This window comes from Maniola hyperantus, chromosome 16 (assembly GCF_902806685.2).
Source record: "Maniola hyperantus chromosome 16, iAphHyp1.2, whole genome shotgun sequence".
Lineage (NCBI taxonomy): Eukaryota > Metazoa > Arthropoda > Insecta > Lepidoptera > Nymphalidae > Maniola > Maniola hyperantus.
The window spans coordinates 10,412,066-10,432,067 of record NC_048551.1 but is presented as its reverse complement, the minus strand read 5'-3'; the positions used below and the strand labels follow the sequence as shown (position 1 = coordinate 10,432,067).

Here is a 20,002-nt window from a genome sequence, read left to right as displayed (position 1 = left end):
AAATAATGAGAATTTCAAAATGGTCGCTATGAAAATAGAAAGGTCTTATTTCTCGTACGATTGTACGGAACCCTTCGTGTGCGAGTCCGGCTCGCACTGGACCGATTTTTATTTTCTTTATTTTGTGTGACAGAGGCGAGACTACGGGGTTCTGGCGCCATTCCTTCCTCCGAAGCATGAGTTCGTACTGTTCATCACCCTCAGCGAGGTGCAGATCAAGCTCTACCAACACTACCTGGACAATTATTCCAGAAGGTATACACACAAAAACTTATTTATTTATTTATTTTATTAATTAATATATTTATTGTTAATAAAATTACAGAGAGTGAGAATACAGGATACACTTGAAAAAAAAACAAAGGGCGACCTCATCACTAAAGTGATCTCTTCCAGGCAACCCATACTTAAGAACTTATAGAACTGTAAGACGGGGAGTCACAATTTGTATGAAACTTGAGAGGAAACTATTTTGGTATCTAGTTAGTGCATTTCACTCATGCTTGTGTTTAAGTCGTAACTCGTATCAGTATGCGTAATGTAAATGTGTGCGTTTGCTTGCGCTTGCTCGCGAGATTCTGATAGGCACGCACACTTACGCAATATGCTTGTATATGACGTCACCACGTCCATGAGTAAAGTTCACGCGCGATCGTGTATGATGGCTTTATCAGTTTATTTTTTATTTTTCTGATCAACATTAAAAATGTATCTACCTATACTATTAACAGTCATTTAAAAAATATGGACATTTCTTGTCATTTAAAAATCCATAAAATTGATCTCATTAAAATTTCATTATTTTTTTAAAGAGTTTCATAACAATGCAGAGCAAACAGTATTCTATTGAAATCTAGATTTTATTATATTTTCATTTACGATCACTTTTATGTGTTTACCTACTTTATAAAAAATATCTTCCCTCAACAGACCCCTAGCTGGCAAATCGTCCGGATTCCTGTTCCCAGATTTCCAATCGCTACAAAGGATATGGACCCATCCTCTCGTTCTCAAATACAACTCGGAAAGATACGAGATTATGCAACAGAAAAAGGTAAGCGGCAACCGTAGAATAACAATGTATTCACGAACTAAACGCATTTCCCAGCGATAAAAAAAAGGAATAAATTGGGCGTAATGACAGTTTTTGTATTGAAAACTTGCCAAAATATCACTTTTAAGCTCGGATACGACTTATTTTATGTTGGTCAAATCGGCCCTTAATGTACTAATAATTGAAAATTCCTTTCCTCATCTCAGCCTAAAGTTGTGAAGGGATTTTTACCACTACATGTTCTTATGTCGGTTTGGTCGCAAAGCTCACCCTTTTGGTGTTGCTTTTATTCTTTAACCGCTAACAGAAATATCGGAGAAGTATCTTACAAAAAAAAATATTTTTTTCAGAGAGAAAGAGAAGAGGAAGATTCTGAGGGCTCGTTAGTTGATTTCATTGATGATGACTCCACACCTGACGTAAGTTGAAAACATTGATTACAGTACCCTGCATGAAAATATAAAAAAATATTGTACATCAACCTTTAGAAAGAGATAGCGGTTTCGTAGAGCGCTCTCTGTCGTTGAGACCGACAAAACGTCACATAGGGTATCAGTGACAGAGACAACACTCTACAAAGCCGAAACCTTTCTAAAAGTCGATGTATAATATTTCCTGCCGGCTACTGTAACAAAACTACGTATGGTACGCGGCAGAAAGTAATGTACATCAGTCATTTAAAAAAAATGTCATTTTGGCTTTGTAGAGCGTTGTCTCTGTCACTCATACCTATATGATGTTTTGTCGGTCTCAACGACAGAGACAATGCTCTACAAATCTGCTATCTCCTTCTAAAGGTCGGTATATATTACTTTCTTCCGCGTACTGTACTTCATACAATTTGAATAGATAATGCTTTGGAGTTTGGGTTTAATTTGATAACTGTGTACCAGGAAACGTCAACAGAAGAATCGTCAGGTAGCTTGTCAGACTTGAGCGACGACAGTCGGAAGAAGAGCAAGAAAAAGAAAGCGACCAAGAAAAACAAAAATAAAGGCTCGGCGCGGCGAGGGACGCGAGCGAATCCCGGTAAGACTATACTCTGTTTTTTAGGGTTCCGTACCTCAAAAGGAAAAACGGAACCCTTATAAGATCACTTTGTTGTCTGTCTGTCGGTCTGTCAAGAAACCTACAGGGTACTTCCCGTTGACCTAGAATCATGAAATTTGGCAGGTAGGTAGGTCTTATAGCTGACATTAGGGGACAAATCTGAGAACCGTAAATTTGTGGTTACAACACAAGAAAAAAATTAAAATGTGTTCATGCACAAATATTGCTATTTTCAACTTTCAAAGTAAGATTACTAAACCAAGTGGGGTATCATATGAAAGGGCTTTACTTGTACAATCTAAAACAGATTTTTGTTTATTTTTAGGCCTAATAGTTTTTGATTTATTGTGCAAAATGTCGTTAAAATACGATTGTAGTACGGAACCCTCAGTGCGCGGTGACTCGCACTTGGCCGGTATTTTATTGTGTGAATAGGCTTGCTCTTCTGGACAATCATCCCTAATAAAGCAATGGTGAGGTCTAGGTTGGAGCGCGCTTGCCTATTGTTCGCGACATGTCGAAATAGCAATTTTCTAGTGAAGTGAATATAATATTAGTATCCATACTAATATTGTAATGCGAAAGTCTGTCTGTCTGTCTGCTAGCTTTTCTCGGCCCGATAGTTTAACTGACTTAGATGAAATTTGGTACAGAGTTAACTTAAATCCCAGGGAGGGGAAGGACATAGGCTACTTTTTATCCCGGAAAATCAAAGAGTTCGGGAGCACGGGATTTTTAAAACACTTGAATCCACATGGATGAAGTTGCAGGCATCTAGTATCACATATTTGTTTGTAGTTATTTCAGCGGATGGCGAGGAGGACGTTATGGTAGTGGAAAACGATGGGCAAGCGAAGGTGGAGAACCCTACAGAGTGGTGGATGTCTCTGGTTAGTGAGGACGAACTGGACGACCTGCGGCACTCGCATAAACTGGTGCTGCTGTTCGACATACTGCGCCAGTGTGAGGCCATCGGAGATAAACTGTGAGTATTACCAGCGATCACTCAATAGGGTATTTTAACTATTTTAGGGTTCCGTGCCTCAAAAGGAAAAAGTGTCTGTCAAGAAACTTCCAGGGTACTTCCCGTTGACCTAGAATAGAATCATGAAATTTGGCAATTTGGTATACGTCTAACAATCCGCACATGGCCAGCGTGGTAGACTATGGCCAAAACCCTTCTCACTTTGAGAGGAGACCCGTGCTCTGTAGTGATGGGTTGATCATGATGATGATGATGATGATGACCTCAAAAGGAAGGTACTTTCCGTTGACTTAGAATAGAATCATGAAATTTGGCAGGTAAGTAGGTTTCATAGCAGATGTAATGGGGTAAATCCGAAAACCGTGAATTTGTGGTTACATCACAAAAAAAAATTAAAATGTGTTCATAAACAAATAATTAGTATTTTCAAATTTCAAAGTTATATTACTATACCAAGTAGGGTATTTATTCTATGAAAGAGCTTTGCCTGTACATTCTTAAACAGTTTTTTAATGCGTAATAGTTTTTGATTTGGGCAAAGTGTGGAAAAAATATGACTGTAGTACGGAACCCTCGGTGCACGAGTTTAATTCGCACTTGGCCGGTTTTTGAAAAGTGAAATTTGATCCTAAAATGATAACAAACTGCAAAAAAATTTATTCGATCGATAAGTGCAGTAAAAATGCATTTAAATATTGCATTTCAAATTTCGCCGCGAAAATGTTTTACGCCCTGAGCATTCAAATAAAACTTGCGGATTGTAAATTTTTCTTTTTTCCAGTTTGGTGTTTTCACAATCCCTGTATTCGTTAGACCTAATAGAACATTTCCTGGGCAAAGTGGACGAAGCGACGCAAGAGGGCAGGGTTGATGAGAAATTAAATGGGCATGTCGGTAAGTATAAGTATAGTACGCGACAGGTTAAGATGGCAATCGCGGGTGCGGCTGTGTGGGACGTCCCCCCGCCTCATACCTTTTAGTTAGGTTTTAAAAATCCCGTGGGAACTCTTTTCCGGGATAAAAAGTAGCCTTAGTCCTTCCCCGGGTAAGCTAACTCTGTACCAAATTTTATCAAAATCGGTTGAACGGTTGGACCGTGAAAGGCTAGCAGACAGACAGACACACTTTCACATTTATAATATTAGTATTATATGAAAATTGCTAAAAAGAGATGGAAAATATTTTTTAAACTAAAGACTAAATTTTAGTGCTACTCTACAAATTTTTAAACACTATGCTCAAGACTGACACCTGTCACAATGTTTGACAGTTTTAAATTAAATTTTTGTCCTTTTTTTCTCATTACATCGTATTGGTAAGAAAAAGATACCCAACCAGTGGTAGATGCATTTCAATTCAAAAGTACTTTTAAAAGTTTAATTGAATAAAAAAAAATTTGATTTTGAGCAAATTTGTAATGATTTTAGGGTCATGGTCACCAGGCGTGGACTACTTCAGACTGGACGGGTCGACGTCGTGTGAGAACCGATCTATCTGGTGCAAGAATTTTAATAGAGAAGACAATCCTAGAGCTAGGTATGTATCAAAGTTTGCTCTGTTCTGCGACGTCCTCCTCGTGGTTTTAGATTTTTTGAAAGTTGAATGAATGAATTTACTTTTATTGTACACCACAAAACAAGGTCTGTGGGATTGAATCAAAAATCCACGAATAAAAAAAGTTTATTTTTCAAAAAAAAACCATGACTTCAGTTTGCAGTGCATCTTTTTCACCCACATTAAAGTGCATAAATCCGCACCATCAAGAGAAATCGAATGACGTATCAATTATAAACGTCGGTTGAGCCGTTGAGTAGTTTCGAGTGAACATAAGAACGGACATACATACATACAGGTCAAACACATAACCCTCCTTTTGGGCTTTGCCGCAGTCGAGAAACGAATCCTTGGGAACCTAATATACAAAAAACTTTAATAAAAGCTGCTATTTCGAAATCACATACAGACATTTAAATTTTATTATATTTATCTGTATAGATATGCTGTGAACTGTGTTGTTCTAGATTGTTCCTAATATCGACCCGAGCGGGTGGTCTGGGAATAAACTTGGTCGCAGCCAACCGCGTGGTGATCTTCGACGTGTCCTGGAACCCCTCTCACGACGTGCAGAGCATATTCCGGGTGTATCGGTTCGGACAGAAGAAGCCGTGCTATGTCTACAGGTTTCTGGCTATGGTGAGTGTATTGAAAAATACGTGGTTCGAGTTGTTATTGAGCTTGGTATCCTGATCACAGCCCTGGCGATAGAGTGGCGACCTCATAACGCAAGGCAAACGCATTGCAAGAAATTCGTACTTGACTGACCAGCAGCGGTAATAAATCCTGAGTCCATCCATTTTCACATGTATCTTCAAATCTGGCTGGATTTTTTTTTCACTATATGCATGCGCTTGACCAAAATTCCCCAAGTGGTTTTTGGGATTTTGCGTTTTTTCCCAAACATTTTCATAATTTTTTTACAGGGCACCATGGAAGAAAAAATCTACGAGCGACAAGTGACGAAGCAGGCCATATCAAAGCGGGTTATCGACGAGCAACAAATCGACCGGCACTACGCAGAAAACGATTTAGCCGAGCTATACAAGTTCGAGCCCAACCCGCCCACGCCGCGGGAACTGCCGCCCCTGCCCAAGGACAGGCTGTTTGCCGAGATCCTGAAGGAGTACGAGGCTCAGGTAATATCAGCAGACAGACCGGCACAACATAACATGGGGTTATTCAAGGGGCGGACCAACAAATTCCTAAAAGGCCGGCAACGCATCGGCGGTTCCTCTGGTGCTGCAAATGTTCATGGGCGGCGGTAATCACTTAACATCAGGTGACCCGCCTGCTCGTTTGCTCGCTATATCTGTTTAAAAAAAAACAAGCTATGCAAGTTCGAGACTCGCTTCATCGTCCCTTCATTCAGCTTGACATACTCGAATATTGTTTCGCTACGTGATGCGTACATAAATATAACGTAGTATTATAATAAAGAGTTGATATAAATGTTGCACAGGATTTAAGTATAATTTAGGACACGACAAATACTTTAACACTAGAAAACTAAATTTCCGTTGTAAGAAAGAAGAAAGAAAATACATTTTTTTTTATTTGTTGTTGGTGTCACAGATAAAAACAAAATATACAAATGTAACGTATTCATCTGTGACACCATCCCAAATGGGTGTACAGCTCAGCATAATGTCTTTCATCATATGCGTTAATACGCATAAAATGCAGGACGCTGATTCCAGCTGTGACCCGTAACATACTTGCAGTCTTAAGAATAGTAGCAAACCAACCAAAGAAACCCAAATAACCTCTTTTTTAAAAGTAAAAATACGAGGTTATAACTGATGTGTTTCCTTATATTTATTAGATCTACAAATACCACGAGCACGATTCCCTCCTCGAGAACAAGGAGGAGGAAACACTGACGGAGGAGGAGCGCAAGGCTGCTTGGGAGGACTTCGAGAACGAGAAGACGCGGCCTCCGCCCGTGCCCTTCAACGCCTACAACATGCACAACGGAATGGGTATGTCATATATAGCTGCACGATCCCTCCTCGAGAACAAGGAGGAGGAAACTCTGACGGAGGAAGAGCGCAAGGCCGCCTGGGAGGACTTCGAGAACGAGAAGACGCGGCCTCCGCCCGTGCCCTTCAACGCCTACAAATTGCAGAACGGAATGGTTATGTCATATATATGTACACGATCCCTCCTCCAGAACAAGGTGGAGGAGTGCTAGGCTGCCTGGGAGGACAGAACGAGAATTTGTATGATCATTGATCACATATTATGTAGTTTAAAAAAAAAAGTAACCATATGATACACAAATGAAGTAGAAGCGTTTTCAACTTGCGAAATTGGAATTTTTAAAATAATGTTTTCCCCAGTCTACGATCTCGCGTCGACAGCCACTCTTTTAAGCTTTGCACAACTTTTACTTTTTAATTTTTGTGTAACCAACACCTTGTCATTTGGACCTCGTTTCTCGTGGTATTTGCAGCTAGTACTTTATATAGTGTACTAGCTGATCCCCGCGGCTTCGCCCGCGTGTGTATAATATAGCATATGTCACTCAGGAATAATGTAGCTTTCTAATGGTGAAAGAATTTTTAAAATCGGTTCACTAGTTCCAGAGATTACCCCCTACAAACAAACTTAACGACATTACCTCTTTATAATATTAGTATAGATATGCTCAAATTTTTTTCATCGATTTTTGTGATTTCCTGACGTCAAACTAAACAATTCCTGTTTTTCCAGTTCCTGGTCTTCTCGCGCAACAGCAACAGCAATTGGCGTATGCAGCACTGGCGGCCATGCTGCGTAAAGACATGCCCAACATCAACGACGATCAGATCCGAAATATGCTACCTCTCATATACAACTCGAATCCAGCTGTGAGTATCCACGCTTGAGGTGAACACACACATTGGCGCCGATTCTGTTGTCTTTCTCTAAACTAAATTTAGAGTATCTGCATTTTTTCTTTTTAATATTGCTAAAAAAGTAGGGAACATGAATTTTACATTTAAAGACTAAATTTTAGTGCACGCTACAAATTTAATCAATAGGCTCGCGACTGGCAGCTAAAGTCACGAGGTTGGACAGCTCTAAATTAAATTTAAAACCGTCAAACTGTATCTGTTCTTTTCATATTACATTAGCAAGAACAGGATGCGAATACTCTGAAATTTAGTTGTGCTCAGAATCAGTACTGTTGTCCGTTCATCGTAACTTGACGCGTCAGTAATATGTTGGCACCATTGCAAATCAAACAATAATAAACCCCAAGTTCTAAGGAATAAAGAAACAAAGCAATGGTGCCAACATATTGGTCACGCGTTAAGTTACGATGAACGGACATTAGTGTTTTTTAACACTAATGCTCAAGACTGGTACCCAAAGCCATGAAGTCTGACATTTGAGTTATAATAAGTTAAATAAGTTTGTCTGTCCTTTTCCTATTAAATTGGTAAGAAAAAGAGCGAATACTCTAAAATTTAATTGCCATCAGAATCAGTAACATTGTGTTCATTACGCCAGTTAAATGAGGTGTTCTTAAAATTTAAAGAAGTGTTTCAGTCAAAAAAATCAATACAAGCGAAAATACATAAAATGAACAGTGTCCCCCACGGTCTAACAAACAACTCAAATATTCTTTATACAGTTATTAAAATTATGAAATTTATTTGTTCAGATGTTCGGTGGATATGACTATGGCGTAAGTTTTAACGAAGTTATTTGATTAGATTCCTTTTTGTTTGTATAATTTATTATTGTTTACGCCATGTCCGTTTTATGTTTACTCCTTCTATTATAGCATGTGTATTCTATATAATATAATATTATCTTACGAATTAGTGTTATAAGGCCTCTTCTATCCCACGAACAACGAGTTCTGTGCGTAATCGCTGTAATTTATGCGATGGTTAAGTCCCATAACCCACTAGCGCGGCACGTCGCTCGTAACCTGCCACGGGTCGTCGCGTGCGTTTTTAGGGTTCCGTAGCCAAATGGCAAAAAACGGAACCCTTATAGATTCGTCATGTCTGTCTGTCCGTCCGTATGTCACAGCCACTTTTTTCCGAAACTTTAAGAACTATACTGTTGAAACTTGGTAAGTAGATGTATTCTGTGAATCGCATTAATTAAGATTTTCACACAAAAATAGAAAAAAAGCAATTAATTTTGGGGATACTTAGAACTGAAACTCAAATTTTTTTTTGAGAAATATATACACTCAAAATTTATATGGTATGGATAGGTCTTCAAAAATGATATTGAGGTTTCTAATATAATTTTTTTCTAGACACTTCCAAAGTGGTAAAATGTGTGCCCCCCCCCCCCCCCCGTAACTTCTAAAATAATATAATGGATAAAACAAAAAAAAAATGATGTACATTACCATGCAAACTTCCACCGATAATTGGTTTGAACGAAATCTAGTAAGTAGTTTTTGATTTATCGTGCAAAATGTTGATAAAATACGATTGTAGTACGGAACTCTCAGTGCGCGAGTCTGATTCGCACGTGGCCGGTTTTTATTTTCTATGTAAACTCTTGGCGCAACCCCCATTACCGCGCGCGCCTTGTCTTTGAATGAATAACCGCGCGTCTTTCCGAAGCATTTTGCATGGTTTTTAATGGAATTAAACCCACTTGAGCGGCCAGTCGAGCGCTAGGTCGTAATAAAACAATGACGCTGCGATCTCCTCGACCTCCATTTTGAAACTGTTTTAGAATAGAATAGAATGTTTTTTTTTATTCATGTAAACTTTTTAAAAGTGCTTTTGTTTTGCCGCGTCCAATCGCGCCCTGTAAAACACGAATGCAACATGCCACGCTAGTTGGCTATGATACTTAGATATCTGCACCCAAAAGTAGTTGATCGCGACGTTCAAACAAGCAACTAAATAAAGTATTTGTCAGTTTCGACAGTAGAACGTAAGCCAGGGCAAGCCCACACTGCAAATTTTCACCGCGTGATTTTTCTGCAAAATTCTGTGACATAAATGAAAATTGTATATTAGTGAAGGGATTCATACAATTTCCATATCACAGAGCTCTGCGGAAAAAATCGCGCGATGTAATTTCGCAGTGCGGGCTTACTCTAATAGTCAAATTTTTCAACATGATATAATATGCATTGCCTTAAATCTGGTAATCTTACACTGGAGTCACTAAGGCTGAGATCTTTAGAGCGAACTTTCATGTTGCTTTGAATTAAGACCAGTGTCTTAATTCAAAGCAACATGAAAGTTCTTCTTCTTCTTTCTTCTTTGGGGCTATACAGGTCCTTGCTATCCCTGAATCACTGCGACCGTCTCCGATCTATTGTGTTTGCCTCCACTTCACACTTCCTTATCAAATCCTGTGGCCGCCAGATACAGCAGCCAGACACTGTTAAAACGAGACAGCGATATATCACTGTCATAAACCTGTCTCGTTTTAATTGAAACTTAAGTCAAAGTCAAAGTACGCTATATAGATCTCGGCTCAAGTCTCGGAAGAGGGATTGATGCCTTATTGTACTTTAGTATTAATACACCAGTTTGATTTATAATGGATAATAATTGCTGTTTTCGTTCTTTGTACAGTTGATGCAGAAGATGAGTGAAATCTACAAGTACGCTCAGGCGCCCATGATGAATCCTGGAATGGTCAACCCAGTCTTAAATCCTGGTATGTTTTACACTTTGACATTCCGCTTACGCTGATATAGGTCTAGTACGTCGGCCGTGCGTATTATTCGTACGTAGTGCTCAAACAGCACTTAAAACAACAACGCTTAAAATACTGCGAAAATAGCGAAAATATATAATATTAACGCAAAAAATCTAAATAATAAGCAACGCTTTAATCTGAACATATGATAAGATGGATGGTACTCTGATGGGGAAACTCATGCAGAGAACATATTCCCTTTTAGTGATTACGTACTAACACAGTTATTAAGTACTAGATGATGCCCGCGACTTCGTCCGCGTGGATTTAGATTTTTTAAAATCCCGTGGGAACTTTTTGATTTTCCTGTCCTTCCCCAGGATGCAAGCTATATCTGTACCAAATTTCGTCAAAATCGGTTGAACGGATGGGCCGTGAAAGGCTAGCAGACAGACAGACAGACTCACTTTCGCATTTATAATATTAGTATGGATTTATTGTCATTTGTCAGGATCTATAATAATTGTTGCCTGATTAAATTAATGAATTATTATTATAAACAAAGTAGCAAATAATTTTTACTTGCAAAAATGTTAACATTTCCTTTTTAATGGTCACAAGGACCCCAGATATTGATTTTGAAAGAATTCGGTTCAAATAGCAAACTATTTTAAAATGGCGTCTACTTTTTATTAAAATTTAATACCGCACCGCAATTGGGCGATTTGGCGTCACATTATTCCTTTTGTATGAAGGTATGAGTGTCCTTAATATGATGATTGTTGTGCAGCGGGCGGCGCGGGCGGCAACATGGCGCTGGGCGGCAGCAGCGGGCTGCAGTACGAGCCGCCGTGGCAGCGCCAGCAGCAGCAGCAGCACCAGATGAACCTGCAGCGCCTCATGCAGCACCAGCAGCAGCAGAACGTGAGCGCACCTCCATACTCTCACCCTCCCCCCTGAACACACTCTCCCGGGGAAGATCGGGTTGTGAGATTTCTATAAGGGTGTCTGTCAACTGGTAGAGCGAACAGAGATGTGTAGCCGACCAATCAGATGCTGAACACACCTCCGTTCCGATTCAGTGGCCATCACAATGGCCCAAGCGCAAGCTGTCATCTTGGAAATATCCAATTTGGTAGCTTGCGACCACACTTTCAGCTCGTCTTGAAGGCAAGAAACCTTATGAACTTGCCTACAAGCAAGCTACCGTCTTCACGGTCGCATGGGGATTTTAAACTTTCACTAGTCTTCATCTTTATAATCGTTGACGTAAAATAAATAATCCGGCTTGTACTGCCTAAACATTCCCAAAATCAAAATGTTTTATTTTACGTCAATGTTTGTATTCAACTATTCTGCTATAGCTTATCAGTCTCTTGAATCCCTTGCTCGTAATTAACTTTTTAAACGTTAGCATGCCGATGTGTTGATCATTGAAATCGAAAAATCTATTATAAATACTATCTGTCCCGGCTTACTCACGTGTGTAGTCGACGTTAGCCCGACTAGTTTCGAACCCATCCGGGGTCCTTTTTCAAGGGAGTCCGTCCGCGCACGCGACGCGGTTTTGACGGTGCGCGGACGGACTCCCTTGAAAAAGGACCCCGGATGGGTTCGAAACTAGTCGGGCTAACGTCGACTACACACGTGAGTAAGCCGGGACAGATAGTATTTATAATGGAAATCACTCACGGTAGTTTAAACGCTAAAATAATCGAAAAATCTAGTATATAACGTTTAAACTAAGCCCTCCCCTCGCTTAGCCGTACTCGCGTAGGATCGCAAACTAACATATTTATAACCAAAGATGGGTGCCAAGTACTACGCAGGCGGGCTGGGCAGCCGAGACCCCGTGGCGATGGCGTTGCAGCAGCAGCGCGCGCGCGAGATGATGCTCGGCGAGCGCGGCAGACCCCGCGGCCGGCCCCCGGGGACCACCGCGCCGCGACCCCGCGCGCCCCAGCACTCCGGGGACGTCGTCGACCTCGACTCGGACTAGGAGCCGCGGTGAGTACTGGTGTGAGTGATGTGTACTACTCTACGCCGAAATGAATTTCCTCGCTATTTTTAGCTGTCATAGCCAAGCGGTTAGGACGTCCGCCTTCTAATCGGAGGTCGGGGGTTCGATCCCGGGCACGCACCTCTAACTTTTCAGAGTTGTGTGCGTTTTAAGTAAATTAATATCACTTGCTTTAACGGTGAAGGAAAACATCGTGAGGAAACCTGCATGCCTGAGTTCTCCATAATGTTCTCAAAGGTGTGTGAAGTCTACCAATCCGCACATGGCCAGCGTGGTAGACTATGGCCAAAACCCTTCTCATTCTGAGAGGAGACCCGTGCTCTGTAGTGAGCCGGCGATGGGTTGATAAGATAGCCTAGAATATCGCTTGCTTCAACGGTGCAGGGGAAACATCGTGAGGACACCTGTATGACTGGGATTCCAGATTGTTCTCAAAAGCGTGTGAATTCTGTCAATCTTTGACCAGCAAGGTATATAATGGCCTAAAATTTTCTCATTACCAAATCCTAATATCTTAAATATATAAAAGGAAAAGGTGACTGACTGACTGACTGACTGACTGATCTATCAACGCACAACTCAAACCACTGGACGGATCGGGCTGAAATTTGGCAAGCAGATAGCTATTATGACGTAGGCATCCGCTAAGAAAGGACTTTTGAAAATTCAACCCCTAAGGGGGTGAAATAGTGGTTTGAAATTTGTGTAGTCTACGCGGACGAAGTCGCGAGCATAAGCTAGTATGTAATATTATAAATGTGAAAGTGTGGATGTTTGTTACTCAATCACGCAAAAACGGCTGAACGGATTTGGATGAAATTTGGAATGGAGATAGATTACATCCTGGATTAACACATAGGCCACTTTTAATCCCGGAAAATGCAAGAGTTCCCGCGGGATTTTGAAAAATGTAAATCCACGCGGACATCAGCTAGTAATTTTATATTTAATCGTCGTTACATTTTTATTTTCATTTATCAAATTACTTTGTAACATAGTAATAAAATTCTCTTACAGATTCCGAGTGTAAGATTATTGATAAACAAATGTGTACAGTGAAAGTTATACGGTGCTACGTTTCGAGCGAGGTAGGCTTGGACACTCGGACACTGGAGTGGCAGTGGAAGTCGAGTCGGCGGGACTGGTCTACTCTACAACTCTAGGATATATTTATTAATCGATTTAAGAACGATTTTAAATGTCGCATTGATATTTAATTGTTGCCAACAGGCTTGCATCACCACCACATATCACGAATCTCATTTTCATTTTTTTTCTTCACAGCGATATAAATGTTCAGCGATAGATAGATTCATAGTTATAAGTCCCGTAAATTGCTAATGCGCGTGGCCGCCATAATAGTGACATCAGCACTAGACTGAAGTTTCGAGCTGATGGTATATTTTTTACTTTGTTTGTAGACGTTTATGGAATAAAGCTCTACAAACAAAGTTAGTTTTGCAGTTGGTTAACAAAAGTGATTCTTACCATTTTACTTCTTCTGTAGTACGGAACTCACGGTGCGCGAGTCTGACTCGCACTTGGCCGGTATTTTACAAACGGACTGCGTCTAAAGCAGATTACAATAGACAGCATTGCGGCACCGATGTTAGATGGAACATGTTGTTAGTATGACAACTACTGTAACATTTATATCACTGCTTCTTCAACTCTTGATTCTGGTAGTCAGTTAAAAAAAAAAGAATGGTGGTTGCAGTCACATATCATAGAATCTCTTTCCATACATGCGGCCTGAGGTACAACTCAACTTTACTGGCACAAGCTTCAAATTTTAATATTTCTTGAGTAATTTAAATGTGCTCAAAGATTAAGGGTGGAAACATACAAACTACAAATATGGGATCCAGCAAACATCTGACGTGACCAAGTAGGTTTTGTTCTGCTCATGGAATATACTATTTGATTTGACTCAATACGCGTCACGTTGCAGGATAGGTCCTGTGTGTTTCCTCTCTAGCTTAACACTCTAGTCTTCTAAGATAGTGGCTGCTACAGCATTGAACGACGTCACTTAAACGTCTATTACTGTTTAAACAAAATCGCGTGGTTTCATAGACAGCGTTTTTGTCACTGTTAAGAATGCCTGTCCATTAGAACTTAGAGGAGCGAGGATATGGTGAGTCAAGGTATGATTCCGAACTACGCTGCACGCAGCAGCGCTGCCGCAACAGTGCTGTCACCAGCTGTCACAGCCCTGTCGCGGCACTACAGGTCCCCATACAAACTCTATAAGCTTATATGACATTACATTCCAAGCTACGCATCGCTGCTGCGTGCAGCGCCAGCGTGGTTCGGAATCAACCTTTAGAGATGACATAAAAAAATTATTACATCTATCATCTATCATAACCCGCTGCTTTGGTCTCTGCTCCGCTTTGCTTTAGTTATCAGATAGGCTACGTTAGCCTAGCGGTATCAAAAACTACCTAACACTATCCTAGGAAACTGGAGTTTTAATTACATAAATCGGAAATTGTGCACAATATCTAGCACTACTTCAGAACTATATTTAGTGGGAATAAATACATACCTAGTAATTTAGATGAATATTAGGCAGTTTTATGTGGATAACATTCTAGGTTCCCGCAGTAAAAAAAATCAGATACAAATAGTTGATGTAAATATTATTATGTATTGTATAAAAGACATGTTTTGTTCATTCAAAATTACTGTATGTAAAGCTGTATTTTTAAATTTTGAGTTTGTGTTATTTGCATAAAACTAATGTTTAAAGCACCTCATTGACATTATTCATCAAACTAAAAAACTTTAATAATTGTAATATGTCTATGGGAGGCTTTAAAAAGTCAGCTTGACGATTTTAAATATATCTCTCAGTACAGGAAATTAATGTAAGCTATATTGTATGTCAGTAGCTATATAACCTGTGTTGACCGCATAACCTCTATCACATAGTCCTAATTAAAGTCAACCAACCAAACAAAACCATTAGATACCTACCATAATATTATATTTCATTAAAATATCAGGATACATACAAGTCATTTAACTAACTTCAAACATCATGTCATAAGTATAAAATAATATGAATTTTTTGATAATCTTTAGTGAAAAAATTATTAGGGCTTAGTGAAACAGGGCCTTAACGTTGTAGAAAAAATACAGAATATGAACATTATACCTTTAATTGCATTTACAAATTAATTTTGGAATTCCTGAAATACTTTCTATCTTTTGAGGCACTAGAAATATACTTATGTATGTAATAATTCAGTTTAAAGGTCTCTTTCAGGTCTTCGATCTAAGGATTCAGTAAGCAATCTGTAAGTGGTATCTATTTAGCTTGTACATTGTATTACATAATTTATTTTATATATAAAAAACATATACGAACACAAATACAATATTACAGTGAATCACATGATAATTTTTTTGAGTACTTAGAAATTGCCAATTATATTTAAAATATTGAGTGGCAAACACTTACTTTTATTTGCTCTCTTTTTGTTTTATATTAATCATTCCTTACTTTAAATGATGATTGTATATTGGATTGGAATATTTACAATTATTAATTTATTGATTTTTGATTTATATGAAATACCTGACACTTCACTAAAATAATTCTCAGGCCTATCAAGAATTACTCGATTAAATGATGATTGTATATTGGATTGGAATATTTATAATAATTATTAATTTATTGATTTATTTGAAATACCTGACACTTCACTAAAATAATTCTCAGGCCTATCAAGAATTACTCGATATAGAAACAATTTTATAACAAATATCAATTTATAGCTAAAGTGCCCAGCTTACGTTATTAGTGGAATGTCAGATATTTTTTTCTACTAAAACAATAAAAATAACAAACTTGTGTTCAAAAGATGGATTATAACTTTCTCTTGATAATTAATCTTAAGCTTATTTTATATTTTTACTCAAAAAATTGGTACGAATGTTGGGAATGCCAATATTGACTGGACTATAATAATATAATTTATATCCCATAGTTTGAAATAAGTTTAATCATTTATTAAAAATCGTAATGGTAAATTCTTGTGTCAAAAATTGTAATAGTATAGGGTCATTCCAAAATTATTATATACATGAACATTATTTTTTTATAATATAATTTGAGTAAATAATATTGTAGTGGAATTTTTTCATGATTGTTGTTTATTTACATTATTGCAATCTTTTTTACTTTTTTGTTGATTTTTAAGATTAGTGATAAAAACTACTCAGTTCAGCTTTAGAATGTTCAGAGACACTGGAGAACTCTGCTAGAAATATGTACTCAACAACATAGTAAGTTATGTACTGTGTATGACATTGACAAGAGCATAATTTAGTGTCATTCGACTAGAATTTGGTGGAGAATACAGAACTTTAATGACATGTCACTAGTCTTAAAAACATCCAACCAATGAGTACTTTATTTATTAGCCTGAGCGAAAGGTGTTTAAGTTGTGATATTGTCTATATTATTTCTGTAGAGAATAGAATGGAAATTGGTCATTAAGAAGTATAAATTAATTAAAAATATTTTTGTTTACTTTCAGTAGTTATGGGGCAGGATAAAATCTTAGGCTGGTCTGTTAGACGCCGGACGCGGCGTTTGTAAGTTGTATGTATGTAACAGACCAAAGCCAAAAAGATTCAACTCCCATTCACTACCTACCTATAGTGCGCGACAGGTCGTGATGGCAATCGGGGTGGTAACACCCCGCACACCCGCACCCGCGCTAACTCGGTGCGAGCGAGCGCGGGTGACTTGCGGGTGTACGGGGCGTCCCCCCTCCTCATACCCCACTTGCCATCTCAACATGTCGTGGACTATGCTACAGGTCAATTTCCCTTCAATTCTAGCATGCAGTTTAATCTTAAATTTTGTATACGTTTATTTTTACGAGTCACTTCTGTGACTTTAATATTAAAATCAGCAAATATTATAATTAAGTAGTTATTTTTAATAATATTTAGGTGAATAAATATACCAGTGTATCAGTTAAAACTTAATGTATGTGTAGTTTTTTTTTTTCATTTAAATACTGTTAGATTTTTTTATGCGAGACATTTAAAATGTTGATCATTATTACATATTTCTTAGATTTATGCTTATGATACGGTTACACAAATTATAATGAATGAACAGTATTTCATTTAGAAAATAAGGTAATTTTATATCTAAAATATAACTTGACAATTTTTTTGTTTACCTTATAAATATGGCAAATGTTGCTTTTTGTGGGTGATTTAATGTAAGGATTGAACATCTGTGCTAGGACTGTTGTAACAGTTTTATTATTTATGTAATATAATATAATTATTGTAACTGTAGAAAACTTCCTATTATTTTGTAGTACAATTGAGTATAATAAATGATTTGGAAATGTCCACAGTTTAGTTTTTTATCAAGCAATGCATCTTATGACTAACATACATAACAAAAATTGTCTTTGCCAATATTATAAAGAGGAAAGATTTGTTTGTTTGCTTTTGCTCTGAAATATTACCCGAGCAAAGCTGTTATAGTTTGCAAAGGGTAGAGATGATCTCAACCTGCACGCCTACCCCACACACCCGTACAGCTCCTGTGCTAACCCAGTGCAGGCGAGCACTGGTGATGTGCAGGTGTGTGCGATGTCCCCCTGCCTCATACCCCTATTGCCATCTCAACCTGTCACATACTATAGTTGGTCATACATACATTGACAAAACCCCCCAAGGAAGTTGTTAAATTGTTATTGAATAATCCAGCTAGTTAGACCCAATTTTGGTAAAAGTTAGCTGCCAAATCCAACTTGGCTGAGCAGTATTCGGGAAGCTTAGTGATGTTTGCTTGTTCAGAATTCCTGTCGCAGAGAGCCATTTGATTCAGGTGACTCAAGACTGGCGTGTGGAAGTCCCTAAAAGAGATGCATGTCCAGCAGTGGACAAATATTGGTTGATAATGATGATGAATGGTGATACACTAAAGGTACCTATAGAAAAAGGCATAGAACATACTTTTTTAGTTCATATGCCCTCTACCTCTCTATAAGTTAACCACATTATAGTAAAGTAGTAGGAACAGTAGGTTACAGAATTATGGCCATATTGATCCATGCACATTCAGTAGGTAGTTATTTACCAAACATTCTTCAACAAATCAAATATTTATATTGGGTATTCCAGTATTCATACCAACTGATACTTCAATATATTTGAGCAATCTTTGTGCCAGAAAATTGGCATCCTCCTGCTTAGAGACATCTGCGGTCAACATCTCAAGTCTGTTCTCGGAACAAAATGTCATTACTTCACTTGAATTCACTGTCATTGCATGTACTGGAGAATTAGTTGCATTCACGAGCACCACACGTCGTATCCTCAGGTCAGGGTGGACTTGCTCTAGCATCCTACTCGCCCAATCAATGCAAAACATTCTACTTGTATCCACTGCGATTATAACGAAATCTATAGAAAGTTTACCTGTTAAGTCGGACTGTTTTACAACATCTTCCAAGGATAATGAACGTAAGACAACTAGTTTCCACCTAAAGTCACCCATTGCGTGAACATCCAAAAGGGCTTCAGAAATATTTTGAATAACAACAGTGTTCGAAGAAAGCACAACAACTGATAGACTCTTTTTGCAGCAAGTAGGGCCAACCCATGGTGCTATTATAACACTTTCTTCGATTGTAGACATCCTGACACAAATAATAAACAGTTTTTATTCATTTACATAAAGTAACAAGTTCCAGATTCTTTTTTAACTTTTACGTCCGTTAAAATTCAAATCTTAATTTGCGAACAATGCGAAGCACTGCGAAGGCTTGACTCTTGAACACATTTTGACGGCGATCAGTGACAGTTGACACTGACACTTGACAGCCAACAGAACGTAGACTGAATAAAAAAGCTAGACTAAAGTACTGTGTAACCGCGACTGAGACAACGATAGCCCGACGTAACGATGAATAACACGACACTTACCATTGTTTAGTAGTCAATATTTGTAGTAACCGACAGTTTTGTAGTAGCAACATTTGTATTAAACGTTTTTTATGTGAAAACAAGTAAAAATCGGTTACACGATAAGGGACAAAAAATAGGTTAGTTGCATCTCTGTTTATCACATTAGTAACTTTATCTGTGCTCTCTTTTTAGTGTGAATGAGAAAGCAAACGTTCCTGTGTCTAGATTTTTACTCCGTCTTCGCAACAGGAAGTAGGTAGAGGCCTCAGACTAAGAATAAGGAGACTAGTCAGACGCGTAGGTATACCCGAAAGGGATAAAATAACAAGAGAAAGAATAGGTACTTACGTATGAAAGGTTATGCTTCATAATTTGCGTTCGCTACCTACCACTTTTACACAGCAATGCAACATAAATGGCTTCTACACACCTTCAATACTAAATTTAAAACAGAAAACTAAATAAAAACTCGTAATATTCGCAATAAATTACTATCACAGAGGTTTGTTGGGCACAAACTACAACGTGCCCAACAAAAAAAGCTAAACTATGACAAAGACAAAACCTGTGTTTATGTCGCTAACACTCTTCAGAGCTTTTCTATACACCTAGCTTGCTCAAACAAGATATTATTATTTTAATGCCAAATCTACCTTGATTCTTAATCTGAGACAGGAATAGACAAGGCTATTGGCGCGTGGCGAAAATCAGAACTAACATTGCCGTCAAGTGTCCCCTTTGTTCTTTTGGTTAATGCTCGCTCACTATT

The 20,002-nt window shown here is 38.4% G+C and overlaps 2 protein-coding genes across 7 annotated transcripts in view; one reads left to right on the top strand and one right to left on the bottom strand.

The window, feature by feature from the left end:
• XNP (ATRX chromatin remodeler XNP) overlaps positions 1–17,667 on the top strand; it is a 32,527-nt gene extending 14,860 nt beyond the window's left edge. For 3 of the 6 annotated variants that reach the window (XM_069503823.1, XM_069503822.1, XM_034976938.2), the window contains 16 exons: positions 134–255; positions 931–1,054; positions 1,405–1,473; positions 1,948–2,083; positions 2,903–3,089; positions 3,871–3,983; positions 4,517–4,625; positions 5,111–5,282; positions 5,570–5,782; positions 6,469–6,625; positions 7,359–7,495; positions 8,296–8,319; positions 10,196–10,280; positions 11,053–11,186; positions 12,070–12,269; positions 13,300–17,667. In XM_069503823.1, the coding sequence (XP_069359924.1) occupies positions 134–255; positions 931–1,054; positions 1,405–1,473; positions 1,948–2,083; positions 2,903–3,089; positions 3,871–3,983; positions 4,517–4,625; positions 5,111–5,282; positions 5,570–5,782; positions 6,469–6,625; positions 7,359–7,495; positions 8,296–8,319; positions 10,196–10,280; positions 11,053–11,186; positions 12,070–12,261 (1,974 nt within the window). In that variant the 3' untranslated portion in view covers positions 12,262–12,269; positions 13,300–17,667. The remainder of the gene's footprint in view (positions 1–133; positions 256–930; positions 1,055–1,404; positions 1,474–1,947; positions 2,084–2,902; positions 3,090–3,870; positions 3,984–4,516; positions 4,626–5,110; positions 5,283–5,569; positions 5,783–6,468; positions 6,626–7,358; positions 7,496–8,295; positions 8,320–10,195; positions 10,281–11,052; positions 11,187–12,069; positions 12,270–13,299) is intronic. The other 3 variants (XM_069503820.1, XM_069503821.1, XM_034976939.2) reach the window with 3 other exon arrangements.
• On the bottom strand, positions 17,259–19,094 carry LOC117989576 (uncharacterized). Its single transcript, XM_034976943.2, has one exon. It carries the CDS (start codon positions 18,962–18,964, stop codon positions 18,422–18,424), a length of 543 nt encoding a protein of 180 aa, XP_034832834.1. The 5' UTR covers positions 18,965–19,094; the 3' UTR covers positions 17,259–18,421.
• Between the last annotated feature and the right edge of the window lie 908 nt (positions 19,095–20,002).